The sequence below is a fragment of the Ursus arctos genome, unplaced genomic scaffold (assembly GCF_023065955.2).
Source record: "Ursus arctos isolate Adak ecotype North America unplaced genomic scaffold, UrsArc2.0 scaffold_26, whole genome shotgun sequence".
Taxonomy (NCBI): Eukaryota; Metazoa; Chordata; class Mammalia; order Carnivora; family Ursidae; genus Ursus; species Ursus arctos.
Window position 1 is genome coordinate 24,867,946 of NW_026622941.1, and position 27,628 is coordinate 24,895,573.

The 27,628-nt window shown below is 40.7% G+C and overlaps 1 protein-coding gene across 3 annotated transcripts in view; it reads right to left on the reverse strand.

Moving 5' to 3' along the window:
• The window catches only part of TM7SF3 (transmembrane 7 superfamily member 3), a 35,391-nt gene extending 8,088 nt beyond the window's left edge, over nucleotides 1-27,303 (reverse strand). For 2 of the 3 annotated variants that reach the window (XR_006409937.3, XM_026502223.4), the window contains exons 1-7: nucleotides 27,008-27,303; nucleotides 17,626-17,780; nucleotides 14,605-14,755; nucleotides 11,961-12,081; nucleotides 11,048-11,219; nucleotides 6,754-6,931; nucleotides 1,783-1,869 (exon numbers count right to left, since the gene is read on the reverse strand). Coding sequence is in view for 2 of the 3 variants with exons in the window: in XM_026502223.4 (XP_026358008.1) it covers nucleotides 1,783-1,869; nucleotides 6,754-6,931; nucleotides 11,048-11,219; nucleotides 11,961-12,081; nucleotides 14,605-14,755; nucleotides 17,626-17,780; nucleotides 27,008-27,098 (955 nt within the window). In the remaining variant the exon portion in view is untranslated. Of the gene's footprint in view, nucleotides 1-1,782; nucleotides 1,870-6,753; nucleotides 6,932-11,047; nucleotides 11,220-11,960; nucleotides 12,082-14,604; nucleotides 14,756-17,625; nucleotides 17,781-27,007 lie in introns of those variants that run through there. The other variant, XM_057318768.1, reaches the window with a different exon arrangement.
• Between the last annotated feature and the right edge of the window lie 325 nt (nucleotides 27,304-27,628).

Here is a 27,628-nt window from a genome sequence, read left to right on the forward strand (position 1 = left end):
TCAAAAGTGACTTTTGGGAAATCTGGTGGCTCAGTCAGTTAAGCATCTGCGTTCAGCTTAGGTCATTATCCCAGGGTGCTGGGATCGAGTCCCACATCGGGCTCCTTGTTCAGCAGGGAGCCCGCTTCTCCCTCTGCCTGCCGCTCCCCTTGCTTGTGCTCACTCTCTCTCTCTCTGACAAACAAATAAATAAATAAATCTTTTTTTAAAAAGTGACTTTTATATCTTTCTTTTATTCATCCTTTAGGATGAATAATTAATCACTGTCTTCATCCATAATAATGAAGGAGTTGCCTACTTCAATTCACAATTTTTTAAAAAGATTTTATTTATTTATTTGAGAGAGAGAGAGAATGAGAGAGCATGAGAGGGGGGAGGGTCAGAGGGAGAAGCAGACTCCCTGCTGAGCAGAGAGCCTGATGCGGGACTCGATCCTGGGACTTCAGGATCACGACCTGGGCCAAAGGCAGTCGCTTAACCAACTGAGCCACCCAGACGCCCCATAAATTTTTTTTTTTGTTTTAAAGTAGGCTCCAGGCTCAGCATGGAGCCCAACACGGGGCTTGAACTCACGACCCTGAGATCAAGACCTGAGCTGAGATCAAGAGTCAGACGCTTACCCAACTGAGGCACCCAGGCACCCCCATAATTCATAATTTATTAAAACAATTTTAAAAAGTTTGAGATCAGGATTATTTTCACTCTTCCCTTGATGCTCCATTATACTCCTTGTTAATGAATTAAATAAGGATTTTTTTTTTAGTTGCAAACACTGTTACATAAAAGACAGCCCAAAAATTCAAAGCAATTCAGCGAGCATAATTTATATAGTAGTCCCCCCATCCACTGTTTCTCTTTTCATGGCTTCAGTTACCCCATGGTCCAGAAGCAGATGATAATCCTTCTGAGGTTCCGTCAGAAGGTCAATAGTAGCCTAACATATGTCACAATTCCTACCTACATCATTCACCTCACTTCATCTCATCATATGGGCATTTTATTATCTCACATCAGCATAGGAAGGACAAGTGCAGGACAAAAAGATATTTTGAGAAAGAGGGATCACATTGACATAACTTTTATTACAGCATCTTGCCATAATTATTCTATTTTATTATTAGTTATTGTTACTCTCTTACTGTGCCTAATTTATAAATTAAATTTTATCATAGGTATGTATAGATAGGAAAAAAAAAATATATATATATAGGGTTCAAGTACTGTCCACAATTTCAGGCATCCACTAGAACACTTGGAAAGTATGCCCCACGGATAAGAGGGAACTACTGTATTCCGCTCCCTGAACAGGTTTCACGGAGAAGATTGTGGCCTTCCTATTTGCAGTCTGAACCTCCCGGAACTAAGCAGACTTTTCAATCTACATATACCACAGACCTGCAGCTTGATGTATCTGAAACTACGTCAATCACCATCTTCAAAATCCACACATTCTTACACAAATGTCCTGCTTTCCAACCCCAGTTATTTTTAGTCAGCTAGCTGACCTAGCAATTGAAGAAGTTTGGTGTGTAAATCCAGTTTTGCTTCCCTCTTAATAAGAGGAGGTTATACTCCCTTGCTAAGAGAAAAAATTAAAATGCACAGCAACTAAGTAAAATCTTTACTGAAAAGAACCCAGTCACAATCTATGAAGATAGCTGGAGATAAGCGGTTGCTTCATCTCCTTAAAGGTCATAAATTTTCCAGCAGAATTTAAGCAAAAAACCCACAAGCCATGTAAATAGCTTGTAAATACCATGTAAATAACTACATCGGTAATACCTGTTTTCCAGAATCTGTGTCCAAAAAAACAAATGAAGAGGCCAAGCAGGGCAAAAAGGGTGAAGAACACTTTGGTTGATATTCTTCCTAAAAATAACGAGAATTTAGTGGATAATATGTCCAATTTAATACCTTATATTTAATTACTAGAACAAAGCTTCATGAAAAAAGCAAAGTGAGCTGACAATATATATACTTTAATTCATGATATATGCCTATACAAATACAAGCATATAAATTATAAACCTACTTGGGAAATACCCCTGCTACCCCAACAAATGATTTTATGTGGGCAATGAATAGCAATGCTACCGCTGTAACAAAAAGAGGAAGCGACAATCTATGCTTCCTGACGAGGTATGCAGCACTACTTCTGACACATACTTGGGGTGCTGTGTGTGCATAAAATAGTTTTGTTTCTTCACAAACTGCAAGAAAAAAGGAGGCAGCAGAAAGGGGAACTAGGGATTAAAAGATTTAAAAGACAAATCAACTAAATAAGATGTACAGACGTCATCTGAAACCCGATTCAAATAAAAAAAAACTGAAAAACAATTAGGATGATTGGGAAAATGTAAATACTGGCGGTTAATTTGATGCTATTAGGAAATTATCTTCAATATTTTTCACTGAAACTTGTGTTGGTGATAAAACAGAGCTTATCTTTAAGATGCACACACACACACGTGTGCACATACACGTACACACTGAAATTTTGTGAGCAAAATGATGGCCACGGATTTGCTATTACAAAAAATCCAGGGGCGCCTGGGTAGCGCAGTCGTTGGGCGTCTGCCTTCGGCTCAGGGCGTGATCCTGGCGTTCCGGGATCGAGTCCCACATCGGGCTCCTCTGCTGGGAGCCTGCTTCTTCCTCTCCCACTCCCCCTGCTTGTGTTCCCTCTCTCGCTGGCTGTCTCTCTGTCACATAAATAAATAAAATCTTAAAAAAAAAAAAAATCTTAAAAAAAAAAAAATCCAGTAAGGAGGACTAGGAGGCAGAGACCCAGGTGGGTATATGGCTGAAATCAAATCGTGCCATGAATCGAAATCGTTAATGCTGAAAAATTAGTATATGAAGGTTCTCTGAAGCTCTCCATCATAAAAAGTTTTGACCGAAACTAAGATTAAAGTAAAAGAACATGTCGTACACCGTAAGTCACACATGAACAAATTACTGCCCGTCTTCAGTCCACATGTTGGACTGAAGCTTTATAACGGAAAAAATGTAGCTTTATAACGAACAATAAAGCACAATAGCCCATGATGCCCAAGAATCCCAACGCTCATGGTCCTTAATAGGCGCCAACTTAAATATAACTAACATGAACCAAAAGATGCAGTTTACCAAAGAGAAAACGACACTTACTAAATTCACCATCATGACCTTTGAGATCAACACAAGAAAGTAATCCCTGAACTCAAAACGGAAACAAAACACGCATATAATCTCATGTGGAAAATGTTGCAATGTTACCACAGATGAAAACGCATAAAACGCTTAAGAGTGCTCACATGGAGGTACCCGGAAGACCTACTGTTACACAAACACAAGCCAGAAGACCAGAATTTGCAGGGCGTGATACACACCCGCACAGCAGCTTTTCTGAGAACAAAGCGCCCAAAAGAAAGATGAAACAAAAGATAAAACGCCACATTCTGCTTCTTACAGACCTGTGGTTGATTGCTGTTCTATGATTTAATCTTTACACCACAAGCGTGGAGTTTGCTGGGATAGTTTTTTTTTCAAACGCAAATCTAGTGGCAGTTTCCAGAGAACACAATCATCAAAGTTAGCAAGACCTTCCAACCCAATAAAAACGGACACACACAGTTAGCTTTCCTCCCCGATATCAGACAGCAGAGAGGAACTAAATGGAATCCCCTATCATGGTACCAGGAAAGGACCAAAAAAAAAATACAGGAAAAAACAGAGAGCAGAAGGTTTCATAAGAAGCAGACTCTAGAGACAACACTAGAGACAAATGGGCACTCTGGGGGGCAGTGAAGACAAAGGGGTGAATGGACTAGGAGGATAGAAGACAGTCCAGCAGAGCAGTGTTTAATCATCACGGTATCACTCTAGGTTATGACACATAGGCCGAGCTTTTAAATAAAAGGCAATGTGGGTAACTCCTCCCTACTCCAAGCTCAGGAAAGATACACATCAAGCTTGAAAATGAAAGCAACACTAGGACCAGCATCACTAGGAGGGGTCAACTCCAGGCTGGAGGAACAGGATCAGAGCCCCCTTTCCCCTGGCCTAACACTTAGAGACGGAAACCCAGGGGAGGGGGGCTTTCGAATTAGGAGGGGCTCTGGTGAGGAAGGGCTCAAGGGAAGGGGACTAGGAACCTAGATTAAGTCTATCAGTGAAAAATACAGAACTTTTATCTGCCTGGGTCTCCTACATTGTATCTCTCCAGGATCCTGAGTGTGACAGTGGAAGACCGGATGGGATACAGCTATGCCAGAGGAGAAGGAACCCTAGGCCCTGAACACAATGGATAGACTTTACCCTTTAGAGCAAAACTCCTGGAAAGTGCCATTTGGACTTTTCTCCAATTTCTTTCCTATTTGTTTGTTTGTTTAAAGATTTTATTTATTTGACAGAGAGAGACAAAGTGAGAGAGGGAACACAAGCAGGGGGAGTAGGAGAGGGAGAAGCAGGCTTCCCACCAAGCAGGGAGCCCGATGCAGGGCGCAATCCCACTTCCCTGGGATCATGACCTGAGCCGAAGGCAGACGCTTGACGGCTGAGCCACCCAGGCACCCCTCCTCCTATTTGTTCTTGAACATACTCCAGTAAGGTTACCCCAGTGCTCCACCGAAACAGCTCTGACACCAACGGCCTCCACGTTGCTAAATCCGGTGGTCATTTTTCAGTTCCTAATTTCCTGACCTCTAAGTGCCAGAGTGCCCAGGGCTCTGTCCTTAGACCCATCTTTTCTACATTCTCACTCCACAGGAAGGCCATCTAGTCCATGGCCTTAAATGCTGTCTATTTCATTGGATGGCGTTCAAGGTAATCTCCAGCCCACACCCTTCCCCTGAATTCCAGCATACTTAAAACCGTCAATTCAACATGTCCACTTGAATACTTCCTAAGGTTCTCAAACTGAACGTGTCCAAAACTAAATTCCTGATACGTCCTCCCAAACCCGCTCCTCCAACAATCTTTCCCAGAATGGCAGTTCTAGCTCTCACGTTGCCCCGGCCAAAATCGTAGTCATCTTTTACACCTTTCTTCAACCACTCCTCTGATCAGCAATATTCCCTGGCTCTCTTTCAAAATATATGCAGCCACTCATTGGCCAAATCTGGGACGATTTAACATGAAAATAATGATAGTAATGGATTATTATCCAGAGGATTACGAATCCATGGGTTCATGTATATAAATAAATAAATAAATAGGGGAGAAAAGAAATCTCTTGCTTACAATAGAATGCCAACTAATATTAAAAAATGATGAAATTACAAAATTGCCATTGGCAACCACCTAGTAATAAATGCTGAAAGGGAAAAATATAATGGGGAAACCTGGCAGACACCACTAACCAAACAGTCAGGGTTATCACCACCAGTAATGGGACAAATAGATATCAAGTGCGTCCTAAGAAGGGCACAACATCGATTTTCTGTATTCCCACCAAAAATGCACAATGTGAATTTAATCATGAGGAAACATCGGACGACCCAAACTGGGTTCTAAAAAGTTAGCCTGTACTCCTCAAAAAGGTCAAGGTCTTGAAAGTTAAAACCAGACTGAGGAATTGTTCCAGATTACAGAAGACCAAAGAGATGATTCAGTTAAATGCAACATGTGATCAAATTGTTTTTTATAAAGGACATTAGTGGAATAACTAGTGAAACTTAATAACAACTGTAGATTAAATAACAGTGCTGTATCAAAGTTAACTGTGCATTTGGTCGTTTTTACTATGGTTACATAAAAAATACATAGAAATATTTAAGGGAAAAATATCTTTCTGTCTGCAACTTACTCTCAAGCAGCTCAAAGAGTCGTGTATGTGTACGTACGTGTGGAGAGAGCGTGCACACAAACGCACCATAAAGAATAAAAAGCAAATAGCATCATACGTTCACATGTGAGGAATCCGAGTGAAGATGATGCAGAAACTCTTTGTGTTTTTGCATCTTTTCTGTGAAACTATTTCAGAAACACACACAGGATGATCTTGCAACGCCTCCACCGCCACCCTCCGATCTAAACCACTGTCCTCTATCACCTGAATTACCACGATCCGTCTCCGTGTCTCATCCTGCCCCCGACTTTTCTCCTAAAAGCAGCTGGAGTGATCCCACCAAAACAGGAGTCAGATCATGGCACTCCCTGCTCAAACCCACCAACGCCTTTCCATTTTGCTCTGAGTAGAAGCTTCTGCCTGCACTGTGACCTACCAGGCTGCACCTCTCCCCCTCCTCAGGCTCCTCCAGCCACGCTCTCGCTGCTGTTCTTAAACACACCAGGAAGGCCCCTGGCTGAGGGCCTTTGCTCCCTCTGTCCAGCAGTACTGCCCGGACACGCATGACTCCCCGCCTCGCCTCGGGTCTCCACTCAACGGTTAGCTTCAGCATGGGCCTCCCTGGCCATGGCTCTCGAACTTCTCCCCTCACTGTCACTTGTTATCATCCACCTTTCCTACTGAATGTAGCTTCTTAGCGCTCAGCAGTCTCACATGATGCATATTTTACAAATTTATCTCGTCTGTCTCATCTCCCCCGAGAAAACGCAAGCTCTGGGAGCACAGTATTCTGTCTGTTTTGTTCTCTGCTGTATCCCTGTGCCTGGAACAGAGAGCAGAACAATGGAGGGGCTCAAAAGGCATTTGCTGAATGAATGAAGACTAGACAAGAGCATTTTTTTAGTACTCTTAAGTTCTGGATTGGTTGACCTAGATCTGCAAAGTCAAAGAAGAAATTTCGAAGTTTAAATCCATATACTCACCAAGGGAAGAACAATTATCCTCCTTGGCCTCAAAGCTGCAAGCATAAGTGTGAGCAGGAACATAAGCAGCAGAGGTATTTAGAAGTGGGTCCCGAACAATGACGTTATAAATGACACCTTGTCCTCGGAGAGAGGAGAAGGAAACACTTGTCTTATCGTTAGCTGTTAGGGTAACCACCTGAAGCCAAAAATAACGTGTGATTTGCGTTCAGAGTTTTTTTTAAAAGGCTATCCTATTATAACCCCACCTGCATGTGATATTAAATTGTAATATTAAATTATAATTCTTGTTTAAAATACACACCAACCCATTCAGCGCTCTCAAACAACTGTCCTACACAGGTTATATGTGCTAATATAAGCAAGTTCTTACACAAAGTGCTTCTCAAGTTTTTGTATAGCGTCAGACGTTAACAATGTAAGTAAAATATGATATAAAGTGTAAACACTAGTCAGGACAAAATAAAAAAAAACTTTGTCGTCTACTAGATTGTAAACAACACAATGGCAAGGACTAGATCTCGCTCACTGGTCCTTCTTCCCTCAGTACTTAGCACAATGCTTGGCACACAGTAAGTGTTCTACTACTACTGCCTATGGGACTGTCAACGGACAAGTGTTTATGAACATCTCACAGAGAGGACCCGTTTACCTGGGTCCTTATTTCTGCAATAAGAAAACATTCCATATAGTTACATTACGCAGTGGTCCTTCACTTCAAAACTTCCATTTTAAAGGTCGTCTCTTAGGTAATATATGTAACAGAAGAAACAAAAGCCCTTTTTAGCCATAATACACTAATACATTCCTGCAAATACAAGTGAGAACATTTAATATTAGAGTTTCAGGAATAATTATAAGCCTCTTAGAAAACTTCTACTGTTTAAAAATATTGCTTAGCCTTCAAAAATGTGTTTCTGGCAAAGGACTGGTCAAGTTCAACAAAACGTTAACATTACCTCCTACTCCATTTTTATGGTGAAACATTCAACCTTATAGAAATGCTGAAAGAATAATACAATGAATAAACTATATACCACAATTTCGATTTAACAATTGTTAATATTTAATCCTACTTCTTTTTTTTTATTCCTCCTTCTTCCCCTCTATTTTTTCCTGCTGAATCATCTTGCAATAAGTCGGATATCATGACATTTCACTTCCAGTGGGCACATCCTAAAACGCGTTTCTCAAATTTAATGTGCCTATAGTCACTGGGGGGAGGGTATTAGAATTCAGATCCTGATTCTTTTGGTAGAGGAGGCACCTGAGAGTCCACTTTTCTAGCAATCTCTCAGATGATGCCACTGCTACCCATTCATCTACCACACTCTGAGTAGCAAGATTAAGAATAAGGATATTCTCTTCTATACCCATATACCTTAGCTCACCTAAAAAAATCAGTAATCTCTTCTCTAATACACAGTCCATATTCAGATTTTCCCACATCTTTTTTTTTTAAGATTTACCTATTTGTGAGAGAGAGAGAGAGAGAGAGAAAGCACCCACGCAAGTGGGGGGAGCGGCGGAGGGAAAGAGAGAGAATCTCAAGTGGCAGGGTGGGGGGTGTCCCCACGGCTCCATCTTACTACCCATCTGAGCCAAAACTGCAAGTCGAAATCACAAGTCGGACAGTTAACTGACTAAGCAACCCAGGTGCCTCCCTCTCCTGCCATGTCTTCCTAGCTTTTCTCCCCCTTAACCAAAATCCAACCATTTCACGCATGGTGTTTGTCTCTGATATCTAGGACAGTCCTTCCCATCACTCTCTCCCACCCACCCAATGATTTTTAAAGAGATTAAGAGCAGTTGTCTTTTGTTTGTTTGTTTTGGGGTGGGGGAGAGGGAGAGAAAGAAACCTTAAGGAGGCGTCCTGCCCAGTGCAGAGCCCAATAAAGTGCTCAATCTCATGACCCTGAGCTCATAACCTGAGCTGAAATCGAGTCAGTTACTTAACCTACTGAGCCACCCCGGCACCCCTAGATCAGCTGTATAGGGGTACCTGGCTGGCTCAGCTGATAAAGCTGTGACTCTTGATCTCATGGCTGTTAAGTTCAAGCCCCAGGTTGAATATAGAAATTAGTTAAAAATAAAATCTTAAGGGGTGCCTGGGTGGCACAGTTAAGCCTCCCACTCATGGTTTCGGCTCAGATTGTGATTTCAGGGTTGTGAGACTGAGCCCCTTGTCGGGCTCCACACTCAGTGCTAGAGTCTGCTTAAGATTCTCCTTTGCCTCTCCTTCTGCCCCTTACCCACCACCTGTTCATGCTCTCCCTTTAAAAAATAAATAAAAATAAAATCTTAAAAAAAAAAAGCAGTTGTTTCGTAGAACATTCCACAATCTGGATTTGTCAGAGTATGCTCTAGGTGTCCAACCTGTTCTTCTACCCCACGTATTTCCTATAAACAGGAACTCCAATAGACTGAATTCCGGTTAAACATGTTTTGCTAGAGTACTTCACAAGTGATGGGGATGATGTCAGACTGAGTCACATGAGCACATAAGGCAAGCTACCTGCTACCAGTGAAGCCAACTGACCACATGGATAAGACCAAGACCATCAGATCATCCCACTCCAAAAGTAAGTTTTCCCTTTGCAATTAGAATTAATCTGAGCATGCTGGGAATACCCCGTTCTCAACAGTCTTTCACCTGCTGATTCTTCCCTGAATTATTTCAGTGAGGGCGGAAAACGGTGATTTTCTAAACTTATTATTCTTTCTACATTGACTGGCCAGCATTATTCCATGAGGAGCCTTCTTTCATCAATGAGGATGAATTACAGTGCCTCTTTGAAAAGGCTTAATCATAAATTCCTTCCCTACATCGATTTCCAGAGTAATTTGGTATAGGAGTCTCTCCCAATGAGTATCAGTATGGACTTGTTTTTATTTATTCAAAACCTATAATCAATCATTACTCTTTTTGATGACTGAATTGCTCCAAAGTTGGCCGGTGCAAGCCTCTTCAAACAGGCTCCGACTCTTTTCAACGTGCCCTCATGAGTCAACGAGGGTTTCCCTGAACTCTGGCATACGATATTCTAACTCTTCACTGAAAGTTAAAGAGTAACCTAAAACGGTCCTGTTACATAAATTCTTATATCCTTCATGAGAAGAAACATGATCTTTAAAATTTTTTATGTAAAAAGGCAACTGGTAAACTTATCCAAAGAGCTTCCAAATTTGTGAATAAGCATGATAAGTTCTCTTGTATAAGGCTCCTTCTTAGCATGTGACCATGACATCCTAGGGGACACAATGAAATGAGACGTTGCTCTGCAATAGACACAGGCCACTGCTTTCTATAAAATCCGGTAACCCATCAACCTTCTGGAAGTCAGAGCAGTCTAGAAAAACTCTACCCATAAACCATCAGACTGAAAGATAAACTTCTATATTAGACTGCTATCAGGTACCTTTTAAGACATAAATCCTGCCCTCCACAAAAATCATCTGTAACATGAATCTCAAATTTTAATATGCATAGGAATCACCTGGAGACCTCAAAATGCAAATTCTGATTCAGTAGGTCAGGGGTGGAGCCAAGGAGTCTTCAGTTCTAACAAACTCCCAGGTGGTGCCGATGCTGCTGGCCCATACCCCACACTGGGTATTCCAAGAGCTTGCAGGGGTTCCAAAGGTCAGAGAAAACTTTTGCTTCCAGTTAGAGACTTCTGAGATTGGGTTTAAATATTAATGACAGGGGCACCTGGGTGGCTCAGGGGGTTAAGCAGCTGACTCTGGTTTTGGCTCAGGTCGTGATCTCAGGGTCATGAGACTGAGCCCCATGTGGGGCTTTGTACTCAGTGCAGAGTCTGCTGGTCCCTCTCCCTCCCCCTCTCTCCACGTGCACATGGGTGCTCTCTCCCTAAAATAAATAAAAACAAAGTATTTTAAATAAATAAGTAAATATGAATGACAATGTGTATATCCTTAAACAGTTGCTGTTTTTTAAAAAAAAAAAAAATACTCTACTTTTATATTTGCCAAAAGCTTCTATCTAATAGTTATGGGAGTACATAGAAAAATCACTTTCCTCCGTAGCTCAAGATTACCCAGTCATCTATGTGACAGCAACTAAAATGTAACGTAATTTACATGCACCTCCTCAAAAGCCAACATTACTTTGGGGTATCACTAGCAAGACAATGACAGAATGAAAGAGAATAGTGAGAACCCCAGAAAGATCAAGGAAACTATAAAGAAAAAAAGCTCCTGGTAGCTTCTCCCCTTCTCAACTCTTACAGAAGTGTCACAATCTGGCCACACAAATTGTAAGAACCAGACTTACCTTGATAGCATTGGCCTTCACCTGCGGCACCTCGGCCATCCTCTGCAGATGCTTTAGCAAGCCCTCCTGGGTGAGGTCATTCTCGGGCAGAAAATACTGATAGACATCGTACAGCAACCTCCACCTAGAGTCCCGTCCCGTCCCAGTGTCACACGGCAGAGGATTTGTGCCTCTAAAGTCAACCAACAAAACGGAACATCAATCTCTTGTGGTGCATGTCTCATCTATAAAAGGAACCAAAAGCTCAAATTTCAAACTTCTGCAGCAATTCCAGTTTTGGCATTATGAAGAAAAGTAACATACTGAGAGGCAGTATGGTTAAATAACCAGATGCTAACGTTAGTCAGGCGTGGAGTGACATGCCAGCTTTGCCACTTGTTAGCTATGTGTATATGGGCATGTCACTTAATCTCAGTGACCCTTAAGGAACCACCACCTCTTCTTAATAAAACTGGCAGGATTAAATGACCAAGAACAAAGAGCACTCAGCACTATGGATGATACACAGACAGCATTCACATGTTACTCAATGTTAGCTAGCATTGCTAGTAAAGTAGAAACTAAGGCAGAGTTTTCATTAAAATAACAAAATGCTTACAAAAATATAAGGGTGTTTCACGGCTTCAGAATGCTTTCCATATTCAAAACTCTACAGAAACTAAATGTACTTCTAAGCTCACAATAGAGAGTCAACATCTGGCTCTTGCTAAGAATGGAGGGCAGACAATATTAATTGTAAGTGACAGATCACATATGACTTACAATGTTTAAATTACCTCCATTCCAAAATAAAATTAAACATTAATTCAATTTTATGAAAGAGAACCGTGGATTTGCGGAGGTCACTGACTCTACACAACAGCTAGTCATGCTGTCCTAAAAGCAGTTTTAAGAGATAGAAAGACAGACATACCTTGCATAGCCTAGGTTTGCTGGGGCAAATTTAATAGTTGTCTCAAAGAAATTATATTCCAAGTAAATGTTGGGATCAATATCTAAATCAAACTCCAAATTACAGCCTCCAGGGACAGGATCTGGACGAAAAATAAGTTAGTTACTCAACACAGAATTCTCCTACATTCAAATTGTACTCAGAAAAACAGAACTCTACTCTTACAAGAACTTTCCATACAGAAGTTAAATATAATAGAGCTTCTGGTTTTGTACTACCTCATGAACTGAGGTTAAAGAGGGAAAAGTTAATTGAGATTGAGGGCTCTGGAATAGAGGTCAGCAAGTCTTTTCTGTAAAGGGTAAGATGGTGACTATTTCAGGCTTCACACGCCTGATGGTTTCTGTGGCAACTACCCAACCCTGCCCTTGAGGCACGAAAGCGGCCACAGACAATATGTCAGCAAGGGAACATGGCTGTTTCTAGTAAAACTTTATGTACAAAACAGGCAGAGGCTGGATGTGGCTCATGGTCTGTGTTTGCCAACCCCTGCTCTAGAGCTGAAAAGGTCTGGAGACAGATATTCTTAAGCTGGTATCCAAGAATGGGCTTTAGAGGTCCCATGAACACCTTGAAATTGTATGCCAAAGGTTGAATGCATGCATTTCTTAAGGAGAGATGTTTTTACTAGATTTGGGGGGTCCGTGATCCCATAAAAAGAGCTTAAGAACCCAGGGACAGAGGGGAAAAAACACTGCCAAAGAGAAAAGGCACTCCATGGGCAGTAAAGAAAGGGGTGTCCACTTTTCACATGCTCCTTTAAACTGGAAAAAAGATGGTGTCATCCTCAGTGCTGGAAAAGTCTTTGTGCACATAAAAAAGTAAAAATAAAAAAGACCTCAGAGACTCCCAAGACCATGTATTGGAATAGCATTTGAATATTTAATTTCATACAAATTTTAGGTATTTCATTTATATTAATAATGTAGCTAAAACAGCTCTTCTTATTAGGAATCCTGTTCATGACGTTAAGCATGACAAAACTTAAGAGAAGTCACTTGATATGAGCTCAATTCTATGCAAACGACTGTCTATGGTAGACTCAAGTGGAAAGATCAAAATAAGACAGATAAAGATAAACCAATTTAAAGATCTACAAGATCTCAACTTCATACACTCATCCAATCATTCCCACAGCTGGGTCCTGGTTTCCACCAACTGTTGGAATTCTGGTGGTTGACTTCCCCTGGACGCATCTGGAATGGAGAAACCCAATGTGCATATCTATTTCAACGCTGCTCTTCTCTCATACTCTCCTTTCCCTGCATTTACAAATCTCTACCACACCCGAGAAAATGATCTGGATTGTAATGGAAGCTCTACTCTAATTTTTCTTTGTATACTGTCCTTAATGAAAACCCAAAGTCTATGGTTTTCTATCAGGTCATGACCTTTTGCTACATAGAACACTGTGTAAGAGTAAATGAGTAGTCTAAATAACCTCACCTCACCTTTACTCCTCAATCACTGTAATCTACTTTTCATCCCCACTAAAGGCCACTCTTCGTTGCACTATCATATGGACACTTAGAGTCACCTCCTTGACCTCTCTGCAATGTACTATTTACCACTCCTGACTTAAAGCAGAACCTCCAGGCTCTTCTCTTACCTCCCTGACTCCTCCTTAGTCTTACACTTATTCCTCGGCAGTTAGCATCACCCAGAAACAGTGCCTGACATGTAGCAGGCACTATGAAAATATCCACTATTGTTTTTGCCCCTCAATCCCTAAGTACATGCCTAGACAATCTTACTCGCCTCCATGGCTTTTACTCAGAACCTTGCAGGTGGACATCTAACCTCAGGTCTCCACTCCACGCCCTTGAACTCCCTACTGTGCATTTCCATCCAGATGCCCTACAGCATCTCAGATCCATCGTGTCCTTGAAGTCACCATCTATCCCATCCCGACTGCCTAAACTGTCCACCACGACAACTCTCTTTCACCCCTATTTTTCATAGCTATCTCTTAGCAGCCCAAACGGGAAGCCTACGCTCCTCCCTTTTATAATCCATAACCACTGGTCATTGTGTCTCATCAATGCTACCTTCCAAACATCTCACTCTGAGCCCTTAAAGGTGTGCTGAGTCCTGACCCTGCTATGCCCTCTCCACACCACCCCCCATACTGCTTCTAGAGTTGGCTTTCTGACAGATGAAATGCATATCATTCCTCTGCTTAAAAATTCTCTATGCTCCTTCAGAATAGAATACAAACCTCAAATTACATACATGGCCCTTCACATTCGTGGTTCCAGCCACACCCACCATTCTGCCATTCTCCAAATACTCTCCATTCTTCTTCCATGCCTTCCTCTGCCTAGAATAACCAGCTAAAGTGTTCAGAACTGTGTCTTGCCTTCCTGTTACTGCTTCTCCAAGGGCTCCTTAAATTTTTTTTGAATTAATGACTGCATTCTTCTATGCCCTTACCTGGGCTTTCAATCATTATGCAATTCTTTGGCTCCCTTGCTGTTAAAATCTTTGATTCAATATACTCTACCTGCAATAAATACTTTTAAAAGGATTATAGTTTCCCTTGAATTTTCATGAATAAGTTCCACATTTTGGAGAGTCAATAGGAAGTCGAAGATAGAAAGGTTACCTCTTTCTGAGTAGGAGAGTGGGATGGCCATGTTTTGGACAGGCTCAGCATCTAAAGTCTCCAAGTGCCAAGTGCACATACTCTGTTCTGGTCTAAGAATGAAAACCAGTCCTTTGTCAGTGCCTGTTCCTGAGGTATTGCGAAGAGGAGTCTGCAATTAGGTAGAAAAGGGTCATCACGAATAGGGTGTTGAGCAAAATATTTAAATTGTAAGCTGGACCTAGTCTGTATGTCCTATTCCAAACCTTCTCAAAACAAGAAGGAAGAAACAAAGACCTTCCTTATAAAGAATTCACCTCTATATGCAGGCACCCAAGCATATCATGGAAGAACTATTTAAATAGATGATCTCTGATAGGAATAGGAGACACACAGTCACATTTCCAAGTTTTTCAATTCCCCAAATTAAGATTTACTATGTCAAGTACTAAGACTACTGTCAAATGACAAAACTGAAACAATTCAGTAAAGAGTTTGGTGTCCTTTATTCAAGGAAAAACAACCCACAGATTAGGGGAGTACAGTGCCTTATAAGCTGTGAAGAAGCACCTGAGGGATTTGGGACAAAAGTGAGTTCTACAGTGTTAGAAAAAAGCAAAACAGAAACATGGTTTTCCTAGCATGATCGGCTAGGAGGTCAGGGATTTCCTTATAAGGACGGTGAGCAGGTCCTATTCTCTAAGGTAAGGTAAACGGGCTAGAGCAGAGCTGGAGAACAGTGACTGTCATGGTAGGTTTCCTGGACAGGTGTTTCCCGTAAGTGCAAGTTGACTCAGGTTTAGATTTGGGACATGGACCAGGCCACTGAGGCAGCCTCCATCTTGTAGGTCCAATATACAAAATAACTGTATCACCACAAACATGAGCCCCACCCCTGAAGAATTCAAGTTCCGGAAAGTTTCTTTAAAAAACTGAGCTATAATCATCGTATTATAAACTACACATAGAGAATACCATTTGATAAGTTTTGATATACATAGACACTTGTAAGCCATCACCGCAATCAGAACAGTAAAAAAAGTTATCCACTCCGTGCTCCTTTCAAATCCTCCCTCACACTCCTCCACTCGACCATCCATTTGGAAAGCTTTTAGAATAACAAAATACTAAGTTAAGAGGTAGTAGATTCAGAGTGTTTTCTTAAAGCTAAGAAAATGGGAAGAAAAAAGTGCCAGATGGGTTTCAATTTGACAAGTATAAGGGAAAACGATTCAAATACTAATCGAGCTGCAGAGTCAACAGTTTCAAAGAACCAACTTCTTTGATGACCCAAAAAAATCCAAAGTGCCACACTTCTTCCAGAAGCGTAGAGGAAACAGGAACTACTCTCTTCACACAGACCACTCATTTCTAGAGCGACGTGCAGTTCTGGTCATCATCTTCTCAGTAGTATAAATACAGTGAGAACTAAGGGCAGCCCAAGAAAGGAACATTCAGGATAACTAAGATCCACTCTGCGTGAAAACTGAGGCCCAGCGTGCTGCCCATTCAGGCCACTTCAGTCACATTAGTTAGGTCAACACTCCTTTATCCAAGCTCTGTTTCCTCACATGTAAAAACCTGCGTTGTAAGTACTTTGTTGAACTGTTGTGAGAATTAAATTAATTATATGGAAAACCACAGGGGTTCCTAACTAGGAGCCCCAGAGCCCCAATCAGTTTCCAGAGGTCCCCATGAAATTATACAAATGTATCCCTGCATTTTGATGGGCAGAGTCCAGAGACTTTAGCAGATTCAAAGTCTGTGGCCCCAGGAGAGCTTAAGAACCACTGACCTAGTCCCTAGTAGGCATGCAAAAAATATAAATGCCTTTTTTTCAGTCCTTTCTCCTCCTTCAAATGCTGTCTTTGCTGTGATGTTATGAAGAAGGAGATCATCTTTGTAGCATTTTACTTTGTCTCCTATGTAAGGGCCTGAATAGGAAGCTTCCTTCTGAATTTAGTGTCAGAAAAAAAGGTTGGCTCCCCTGAGGAACTGGAATGATTTTGCCTTCTAAGAAAGTTATGACATTTAACATGCTTTGATTTCGGCTCTGGCTGCAAAGAACGCAGACAATATCTGAGTGGGGGTCATAAACACTGTTAACTCTTTTGCAATTAACATAATTTATTCCTTCCTCTTTTCCTTGATCATACTCTTCCATTTCTTGTCTATTAAACTACCAAACACACAATTTCAAAACGTTCATGGTAGGGGCAGGAAGGCTAGAATAAAACATGTAAAATATTTAGTTTGAAAGGTAACATGAGCAATGCCTATAGAATATATATGAACTGGACTCAGACCACTTTGTTTAGCAAATTCCAGAATATTAAAAGACAGGCTTATAACAATAGATAGGCTGAGAACAAATGAAAAGCAGCACGACTTCATACTGAGTGAAATTCATTTATTAGTCTATGAGGCTCATGTAGGCTGAACATAAATAGATGTATAAAAAGTTAATATAAATGGCAGATCCTTCATGGGTTAAGCTAATCCAGGGCATCTGAAAAACTTCCCAAAGGTGAGGCTGTGGTTGAAGGGGTTAGTGATGTTCTCTGAAATAGCGTCTTAAATGCAGGAAGCTGAGCACAGGGCTAGAGGACCTGAATATTGGGCTTCTTTTGTTTCCATGAGACTCCAAAGAATAAAGGTGATCCTACAAGGGTCTTAGTAAACTTAGTATACTAACACTATATGGCTGTACAATGATGAAACCCATTAAACCCATTAAAACAGGTGAGAAATCATGAGGAGAGCTTAACTGCAGCCAGGAAACATCTGGTAAAGGCCACCTTCTCCAAAACTTGGCAGTTGCTCACCCCCTCTTTAAGTCAGAGATCACCACACTCAAGAAAGGCCTGATACACACACCTCTTAGCCAGTCTAAACCACTAACTTGACAGACTCCAATCTTGACTTTTCTCTTCTAAGGCCATAAAGTTAAACATAAAGAGGCATCAAATTCTAATGTTTCTACTAAATACAAGACCCCAAAATATGGAAATGGTGTTTACAGAAATAACTCTCTGTACTTACCTTAGAAAAAGAAATTGTTGTATTCTGATACTGTGAGTGTATTTGGAAAATAAGGAAAGACGCATTGCTCGAAATATGACGCAAAATGGCGTCCTCTGGAGAGGGCCTCTTGAGCTTGAAGTATCTAAACTTCCCTATGGAAAATTCAAGAAGACCTGCAATGGGAGAAGCATTTCATTGTAACATTTGTACCTGTAATATCGACGTGCAGAAATCACAGACATAAGCATACATGCACTCCTAATTTAATCCTCAGAAAAACCGGGGGAGATAAATATTATTATTACTGCCCCTATTTTACTGATGAGGACAGTTAAGCTTAAGAAGGGGAAGCAGCTAGTAAATGGTGGAACTGAGCACTAAAATATAAGAAAGGTGTTTCAAAAGACGCAAACAAAAGAATCCTCAGGATGCCTAAGATGCCCAGCGCCTAGAGCGAGAACATTCCCCATTGTAAGCAGCCATAACAATTCCATTCAAAACAGGGCTCCAGGTGGTGCCTGGCTGGCTCAGTCAGTAAAGCATGTGACGCCTGGTCTCAAGGTCATGAGTTCAAGCCCCGCGTGTGGTGTACAGTTGACTTAAAAAATAATTCTTTTTATTAAAAAAAAAAAGGGGGGGTGCCTTGGTGGCTCAGTGGGGTAAGCATCTGCCTTCAGCTCGGGTCACAATCTCGGAGTCCTAGGATAGAGGCCTGCAGCTGACGCCCCACTTGGAGGAGAGCCTGCTTCTCCCTCTCCCGCTGCCCCTCCTCCCCCATGCGCGTGCACGTGCTTTCTTGCTCTCTCTCAAATAAACAAAATCTTTAAAAACAAACAAAAACGGAGCCCCTGAATTTAAGGATTTAACTACCCTAAAGAAGCACTAACAATTGTGAATACACTAATATTAAAAACAGAACCTGATCTAGTGAATTCTGAAGTCAGCCCAGGCCAGAGGGATACAGGTGGCTTCAATTTTATCCCACCAAGTACGAGCTGTGTGATCTTAGGCAGGTTACTTAATTTCCTTAAAGCTCAATTTCTTCATCTGTCAAATGGGACTGTTAGCACCTAGCTTGCAAAGGAAGGTACCATCAACACTGACAAAAATGTCTGAGTGCTTACATGAGGCACTTCACAGACAATCATACAGTCGTGAACCACAGGCATTCTGGAAAAAGAAGCTTTTGTTTAAGGATCAAGCTCAGAGTCCACACCAGTTTTGCAACACCTCATCTAGGCCTTTCTCGTCTGTCTGCTTGTCTCCGCTTCTGTTTCACTCATCCATTCACTATGTCTTTCTCCCAGCTGCACCCGGTTCTTTCTTTCATCAACCTAATTCTCAAACAATCCACCGAATAGGTTGCCTTTACTTGTGTGGTCCTGGATGCCCATCCCATCCTCTACCCTGCAGTTAGCATCTCTCTGCAGAAATTGCAGACAAGCTCCCACACATTACATAAGCAGGCTTGGGGGGGTTCGAGTCTAAAAATAGAAAAAAAAGATTTAAATTTAAGAAAGATGAAAAAGAGTTGACAAAAGATTTTAAGTCACCAGAGTCCCACTGTGGAACCATCGTTTTATTTTAGAAGGAAATCAGAGTCAGTGGGTGGTAAAGGAAAATACTCCAGACATTAAACAACTTCAAACTCATTCTTACGTATTATTTCCCAAACAGGTTAATTTTCAACACTTTTTTTTTTTAAACACATGTACTCCATCTGGATGATTTAAAAAAGACTACCAACAATGGCTAACCAAGAAAGCCAAACAGAATATATGAATAATGCTAGGCTGAGATCAAAGGTTACTCTGCGTAAGTTCCCCAAACCTCGCGATGCCATTAATTACCTTCATAACTTTTTTATAATTAATGATAGAAAAAAAAGTCAGTGGTGGCTACGATTTAATTTCTGAAACTCCAGGGAAAATTTTAATTAGTGGCAACAATGACAAATGAAGATGGCATATTTCCTATTTATGTAAGCAGACACATGTTTTACCTTTTATGTAGAACTAAACTCCAGCCAGAACAGAGGTAAAAATATTAGGAAGAATTTAATAGAATCTGGATAGGGAAGTCTAGAAAATGCGAGGGAGTTTTTGTTTTCCTTTTTATAAAGGGAAACAAGAAAAACAGTTTTTACATTTTCCAGGTTTTCCCATCATCGTGATTATTTTATTAGGAAACCAAATTATACATAAAATTAAGTGGGTCTCAGTAAGTGGCATTAAAAACATTGCACGTATCATACTTTAATTTTGGTCCCATCTACCCTCTGTCTTCCAAGTCTTCAAAATATCCACAAATTCTTGTCTGTTAAACTAAAAGCACTATGTTTGTTTTCCTAGGAACTAGCTGGATCTCCATCCTTTAACTGTTCAAAGCACTCAGCTCATTTTTTATTTTGCTTTTTTTAAAAAAATCCCAGTGTAGTTAACAGTTTAATATTAGCTTCAGGTGTAGCAGTCAGCTCATTTACCATCTGCCTTTTCTAGTTACACTTTGTCTTTAAGTGGTTTTTTTTTTTTTAGTTCTTCCCCTTTCTCCCCCATTTTCTCTATTTGAACAAACATTTATGAAGTTCTTATGGACCACCTGTTCTGCCTATTGGGTACTGTGATCAAAACTGGTTCAAATGAATCTGTGAAGGTTGTCCAAGATTTCCATAGTTCTCACTAAATTTGTCTTTAAGTGTATCTTAGAAACTGTTCAGAAATCTGTATGTTTATCCCCCATTACACAGGCCTTGAATCAAAACTCTACCCAGAACGTTTAAAAGCCCTGGAAGAGATTAAAGCTATCCACTAGGGATGTCTGGGTGGCTCAGTCAGTTAAGCTTGACCAAGCCTTTGGCTCAGGTCATGATTCAGGCATCCTGGGATCCAGTCCCGGATCAGGCTCCCTGCTCAGCAGGGACTCTGCTTCTCCCTCTACCTGCTGCTCCCCCTGCTTGTGCTTTCTCTCTCTCTCTGTCGCTCTAATAAATATAAAATCTACAAATAAATAAACAAAGCTATCAACTAGTTAAGTCTTGGTGTCAAGCTTTTCTTAACCTTCCCTTAACCTATCACACAGGGATGAAAATAAATCACAACTCAGAAATACTTGGAGAACCAAAAATTTCAGTGTTTTAAAAGACAGTAAGGAAAGAGAACCATAGAAATTAAAACACATTATTAAACGACTGATAACTTAAGGTAAATAGGGGTATTAAAAATAGGTATCACTGCAAGTGTATTTTAAGGGATTTTTTCTTTTCTTTACACTTTTCACTGTTTATCAAATTTCTATAATAGCAAGATGTTCTTATCAGAAACTGCACAATTTGGAAAAAACCTCCATTCTTGATAGCACTCAAAACACAGATTCTACCTCAAGTCTTCATCTCAAATTTATAAAAATAGGAACACACCCTGGACAAAATGATGACACTCTCTCAACACTTTCATCACTTGTTTTGTTTTTCCCTTAAAATGGTAATATTTTTTCCAGATAATATATAACCTTTATTATAAAAAAGGCAAGAAATGTCGATAAAATCAATACCTACAGCAAATATACTGTGCAGAAATAATCACTATTAACAGTTTGGTATACATCTTTTAGGACCTAGGCAGACATAATGAGTATTTCTACATACAGGGAAAAATATAAATATGTTTGGTATAGCCCATTTAATAGATCTTAGACATCTCTGCGTATCAACATAGATAATTCTAGCTTTACCATTTTAAAAGTTACGTAGTATTCCACTCTGTATGTAACCATAATTATTCAACAAATCCCCAACTGATGAACATATACGCTGTTACCATTCCAGCATAAAAAATAAGAAATAGTTGTTTTTGTGAAAGAGTCTTCTAGAAAGCATACATACACATCAGGCAACCTATTTGAGAAGGTTTTTGCTGTGACAGCGTAACAGATCACCTTTGATCCTAAATGGTTAAACTACCTAGTAAGTCTTGTTCGCATTAAGAAAATCAGAAATAAAAACAAGCAGTCCATGTGAAAATATATAATGATCAGGACCAAAACATGAAGTTACAGTCTCTGTTTCTGACTTCAAGAAAACACCCGGCTACAAGTTTCATTGATTACTTCCTGGATTTCCAGAAGCCATGGGAAAGACGACACCTCACTAACCCTCTTTCCCCAAATACCTGTGGCAGGAACTTGGCAGATGCAAGGTAATAAAAGAGATTCGGTATTCATGACTTAAAAACCTGATCACTTGACAAAATAAGTAGTGGTTTTAAAAGAAGGTGCCTCTGGTGTTGTATTTTTAAATGATTTTTTTTTCCTTTTCTTTGCTCATTTCTTTATTTTTCAAATTTTCTATAGAACTCATAAGGTGTCCTTATTAGAAAGAAATTCTAATACAGTGGTTATCCTTCCTGGCTGTATATTATAATCATCTGGAGGTGCTTTTTAAAAACTATTGCTGCCTGGGCCCCTTTCCAGACTGCTTAAATAAAAATCCAAGGGGTTAGGGTACAAGTGTCAGTTAAAAAACATTTATTGAAATAACATACACACAGAGAAGTGCACAAAGTTTACACTGTAGGTAAAGGAAGAGCATTCTACCATCTTAGAGGTCTTGTGGTCCTTTCCAATCACTAAGCCTTCCCTCCCACCCAGAAATACCACGATCCTAACTTCAAACACCATAGATGGGCTTTGCCTCTTTCTGAAATTTAATTAGAATCATACAGGATGAATTCTTTTGTACCTAGCTTTTTAAAAAATCAATACTATACCTGTGAAATACATCCAAGCTACTATAGTAACCATGACTTACTCATTTTCATTGTTGTATACTTCATAAAAGGAATATATCACAATTTACTTATCTATTCTTCTTTAATCAACATTTGGATTACTTCTAATTTGAAGTTATTATGAATAAGTCCAAACATTTTTTGTATCTGTCTTCTGGTGCACATATGTACACATTTCTACCAGGTAGAACCCAAGAGTAGAATTATCAGGTAACAGGGTATACTTATGTTCTGCTGTAGTAGATACTGCCAAACAGTTTTCCCCCATCATTCTGCCAATTTACACCCCTATCAACTTGTGGAAAAGTATTCTGGCTGCCCAACTGTCTTACCAACACTTGGTATCATCAGTGTCTCTGTTGGGTGCATAGTAGTATCTCACTGTGACTTCAATGTGCATTTCCCTAATCATTAAAGATGTTAAGAATATCTTGTTTTGTTTACTGGTCATTTGGACACTTCCTTTGTAAAAGGGTCTGTGTTCGTGACTTTTGCTCACTTTAAAAATAGACTATCCTTACTGAATTTTAGTTCTTTATACATCATTGATATGAGCATTCTGTCAGTGTATCTTCTCTGATTCTTGTAGCTCATCTTTTCACTCTTGTTACCTTTAGATTAACAGAAGTTTTCATTTTAATGTAGTCCAATTTCTTGATTTTTTCTTTTATGCTTAGTCCTTTTTGTGTGATTCTAACCCAATCTTTGCCAACATCTTCTAAAATCATGAAGACATATTCCCATGTTAACTTCCAGACCTTTTACCTTTGACATTTAAGTCTAAAATCAATCTAAAGTTGATTTTTTTTAAAGATTTTATTTATTTGACACAGAGAGAGACAGCCAGCAAGAGAGGGAACACAGCAGGGGAGAGGGAGAGGAAGAAGCAGGCTCCCAGTGGAGGAGCCTGATGTGTGGCTCGATCCCAGAACTCTGGGATCACGCCCTGAGCCGAAGGCAGATGCTTAACGACTGTGCCACCCAGGCGCCCCTAAAGTTGATTTTTACACATGGTGTGAGGCATGGGGTCAAGGTTCATGTTTCCATATGCATATCAAGTTGACATAGCAGCCTTTATTGAAAATATCACCATTTCCCTACCACTCTGCAATTCCAGTTTTCACATATGTGACCACAAGTGTTGGTCTGTTTCTGGACTCTTAATTGTATTCCAGTGGTCTCTTTGTCTATCCTAACACCAGTATTATATCATCTTCATTTCTGCCTCAAATTTGTTCCTTCCTTTCAAGACCGTCTTGACTATTTTGGCCATTTTTCAACTCCATATATATTTTCAAAAGCAGCTTATCAATTTCCACAAAAAAGCTGCTGGGGATCTGACTAGGATGACAATGAATGTATTAATTTTCTAATTTATGAATCTGAGATATCCCTCTGCTTATTTATCTTCTCAATTTATCTCAAGAATGTCGTACGGTTTTTTTCTGTAGACATCTTTACATATTCCATTATAATTACCCCTAAATATTCTATGTTCCTTGATGCTAATGGGAATTCATTTTTTCTTTTAAATTTCAATTTCTAGTTGTCTCTTCACCAATCTGCCTTTTTAAAACGTTCTCCAGGTGATTCTAATGTTCAGCCAGGTCTGAGAACTCCTAACATAATGTTTAATGAATTAGGAAAGGATAAATATATTTTTCCTATTTTTAGTCATCTTTAACCTAACTTCTGTGTGAAAATCCTTCGGCAGTATTACCTTGGCAGTCTATTAGCCATTTCACAATTTTTATAGAAGATTGCAAATTCACCAAACCAGTTGTGGTCTGACTCTTGGCTATGCAGGGCCTTGTTATATTTGACATCCTGGTGTCTAGTACAGTACCAGTCACATAGTTGGCACACAGTAAATGTTTGGTGAATGACGGTTGAATGTTATGACCTCAGGAAAGTAATTTACTTCCTGTGGGCCTCAGTTTCCCCATGATGAAATGGAAGTCATGTAGTGCATACATCATTTGGCTGCTGAAAATATAAAACAAATAGGAAAAACAAATTTTAAACTGTCCAATGCTACACAATAAAGTATCGTTACTAACTTCCCTTAGCTTTCCAGCATTACAGAGGCCCATCTCCTTATTAAAAAAAAAAGAAGTCAGGCATTCAATAAGGCCCTACAAATAAACTAGTAGAAAGACGGGGACTATACACACCCAGCATGTCCATCATAAACATCAAAATGAGAAAGAGACTTCCATGGAGTGACAGGGGAAAATACTAAAAATCAAGACTTAACAGTATAGTCTGGCAGAAAATGCATTTAATTTCTACTCAAAGAATAGACACAGCAAAAGAAGACATGTATCCAAAATATATCCTGAAGAAATTAACAGGAACTTCTCCTCTAAGACATCTGGAAAAGGATTCACTTTATGAGGCATAATTAGATCTTATGACTTTGTGAGTGGGAAGGAAAAAGCACATCAAATGATATTGCAGACAAATGGCTAACGTGGAGACAGAGCACTTAGGCTGTGGCTCTCCTCTAAAAAAGCAATGGCTCTGCTTTTTCTGCCAAAGATATTTTTTGCCTTCTGACCCATAGCCAGGCACTCTCTTCTATTTTTCATACCCTTCCTCCATTTCTACCCAGAGTCATTTTTCTTTCCAATAATTTCTTTCTAAAAAGAGCTGCCCGATTCTAATCTTTTCCTTTTCTTTCCCAATCAGATCCTAAACTCGAACCTTAAAATGATCCAACTCTATTTTTTGTTTTACTAAAATTTACCTGTTTGTGCTTTGACACAACCAAATTCTAGATCTCGGAAAGCTAAGTCTTCATAATTCTTTTCAGTGAACTATTAAAAAAAAACGGTTCAGATACTTAAATTGGTTGGCATTCAACTGCCCCTCCCCAAGTCTCATTTATCTTATGAATTTTCACTAGCCCTAAAAGCTGAAAGGAAACACAGAAATGTACACACTACCTTTCACATACTTTTAAAAGAGATCACTTACAACGAAGTACACAAATGGCCTACTACCTTAAATTCAGCACCAGCAATAACACAAATACTAGTAGGCCCACACGACATTCTGCTCAACTCCAATTACTATGTAATTCCATGTAAATTTCTGGATATGAATCCAAAACAAGAACGAAAGATATTAAATACAAAAATACAGAACCAGAAAAGATCTGGATCACAGCCCTCCTGACTCAGGAGCCTACAACAGAACGACAAACTCAATCTCTCCAATTCTTCACCTGTTAAAATGGAGATAGTTGGGGCACCTGGGTGGCTCAGTCAGTTGAGTGCCTAACTCTTGGTTTCCGCTCGGGTCATGATCTCAGGGTCGTCAGGAGGATCCAGCCCCACAATCAGGCTCTATGATCAGCAGGGAGTTTGCTTGGGATTCTCTCCCCTTCTCCCTCTGCCCCCGCCCTCACACTCGCTCACTTGCTACCTCTAAAATAAATAAATCTTTAAAAAATAAAATGGAGATAGCACCACCACTACCTCCCTCATAAGGCTATTTTGAGGAATGAAAATTCACAGAATTAAGTGTAAAGCACCAAACTAAGTAAAATATTCTTATAGGAGGGCAGCTTTGTTGAAGTGGAAGGACTGTGAAAATTAAAATTGCAGCAAACCACACTTGGGTTCAAATACCGCCTGTGCCCCTATTAACTGTTCTCCTGTGTAATGAACATCATCTAGGGCCTCAGCTTCATCCCCTGCTGAGTGAAGAAGGTAATTGATCTCATAGGTTGTGAGGATTAAATAAGAATGCTATGGAAAGCAGCTGGCACTTACTGCACACAATGAAATGTCAGTGCCCTTATTATTAACAAGGCTATTTTTTCTGCAAAAATATAACTGCCCTTTTCAGCTTTGGCCTTAACTCCTGTGCAATGATTCTATGATTCAGTTTGCACAAGAGCTTTTCTAAGATGAGCAATTAGAACACAACCACATTATTCAGAAAACACATTGGTTCAGAACTGCAACTGGTCTCTTAAGCTCGAAATAAAACTAAGAATGTGATTAACGTCACGGAAAAGCACATGATTATCATCAGCCTAGGACAATTAGTGCTTTTTTATGGTTTACATTAAGAAACCAGGAGCTACCACTAAAAGGCATTCACCCAGCACGTGACCTATACTATTCAAAGTCCCATTCTGGGCTCGCTTTTCCTTTCAAACTCCGTAGAGCATAACCAATTTGAAAAGCATCGAGATTTTGGAGTGTAAAAAACCGCAGCAGCTTGGAGGAACATTATTAATAAAGCCCTTAGTTCTGCACCAAGCCCTCCTGTCGAGTCTCAGATACACCACTGGAGAGCAAAAGAGGTGTACTAATGCGTTAAATTAAACCTACAAACAGAGGGCTGCTCCCTAAGGGAGATAAAAACGTGTCTGAACAGGTTACTTAACCCTTCCCATTTCCTCGGCCTAAATTGGAAGGTTGACGGTGAGTCCTCCTTGGCAATGCGCGTTTCCTTCAGCAGGAAAGGACCCTGATGCACTCCTGACGGTTCTGAACTCACCACCTGCCCTACGAGATGCACAGATCCCAAGGTGGACTGCAACCTTGCAAGAAATGCAAAACCAACTTGAGGTTGCAGAAGTGAGGCGCCCCTGACCTTACCCTCGCTGAAATTCCCGACGGTCTCGGCTCCACCGGCCACGCTGGGTTCGGACACCAGCACCGCCAGAACCAGGAGCCGAAGGAGCCCCATGACTGCCCAGGCCGGGCCCCGCCGCCTCGCCCGCACTACCCCGGGGCGCTCGCGCCGGGTTCCATCACCAGTGAGGCGCACACGCCGCACACCTGCCAGCCCCACAGGGCGGGCATCCAAGGCCAGCCACACGCCTGCGCCCCACCGAGAGGTTTCCTGTTCCGGCAAAAACCCCGCAACCCCACACCGCGCCTCTCCCCGCCCCCTTTACGTCACCGCCGCGGGTCCCCCTCCGCCAAGGGCGAAAGAGGAGGGGCGGTCCCAGCCGGCGCGCGCCTCCTCCCCGCGCGCGACGGGTTTGCCCTGCGCCGCGCTCCCCAGAGTCCCCGCGGCACTCCGCGCGTGGGTGGGGGTAGGGGAGACCCCGGAAAGTTCTGTGATGTAACCCGTACTTCTCACTTTTGTATCTTTCCCACTTAAGAAAACCGCCGTTAGAGTAAAAAATAACTTTCTGTTGCGGCCTAACGTCTCCAGGCTCCTGCTCCCGGGCTTAACTGCCCTTTGCAAAAAGGAAAAATACGAATCCGGTA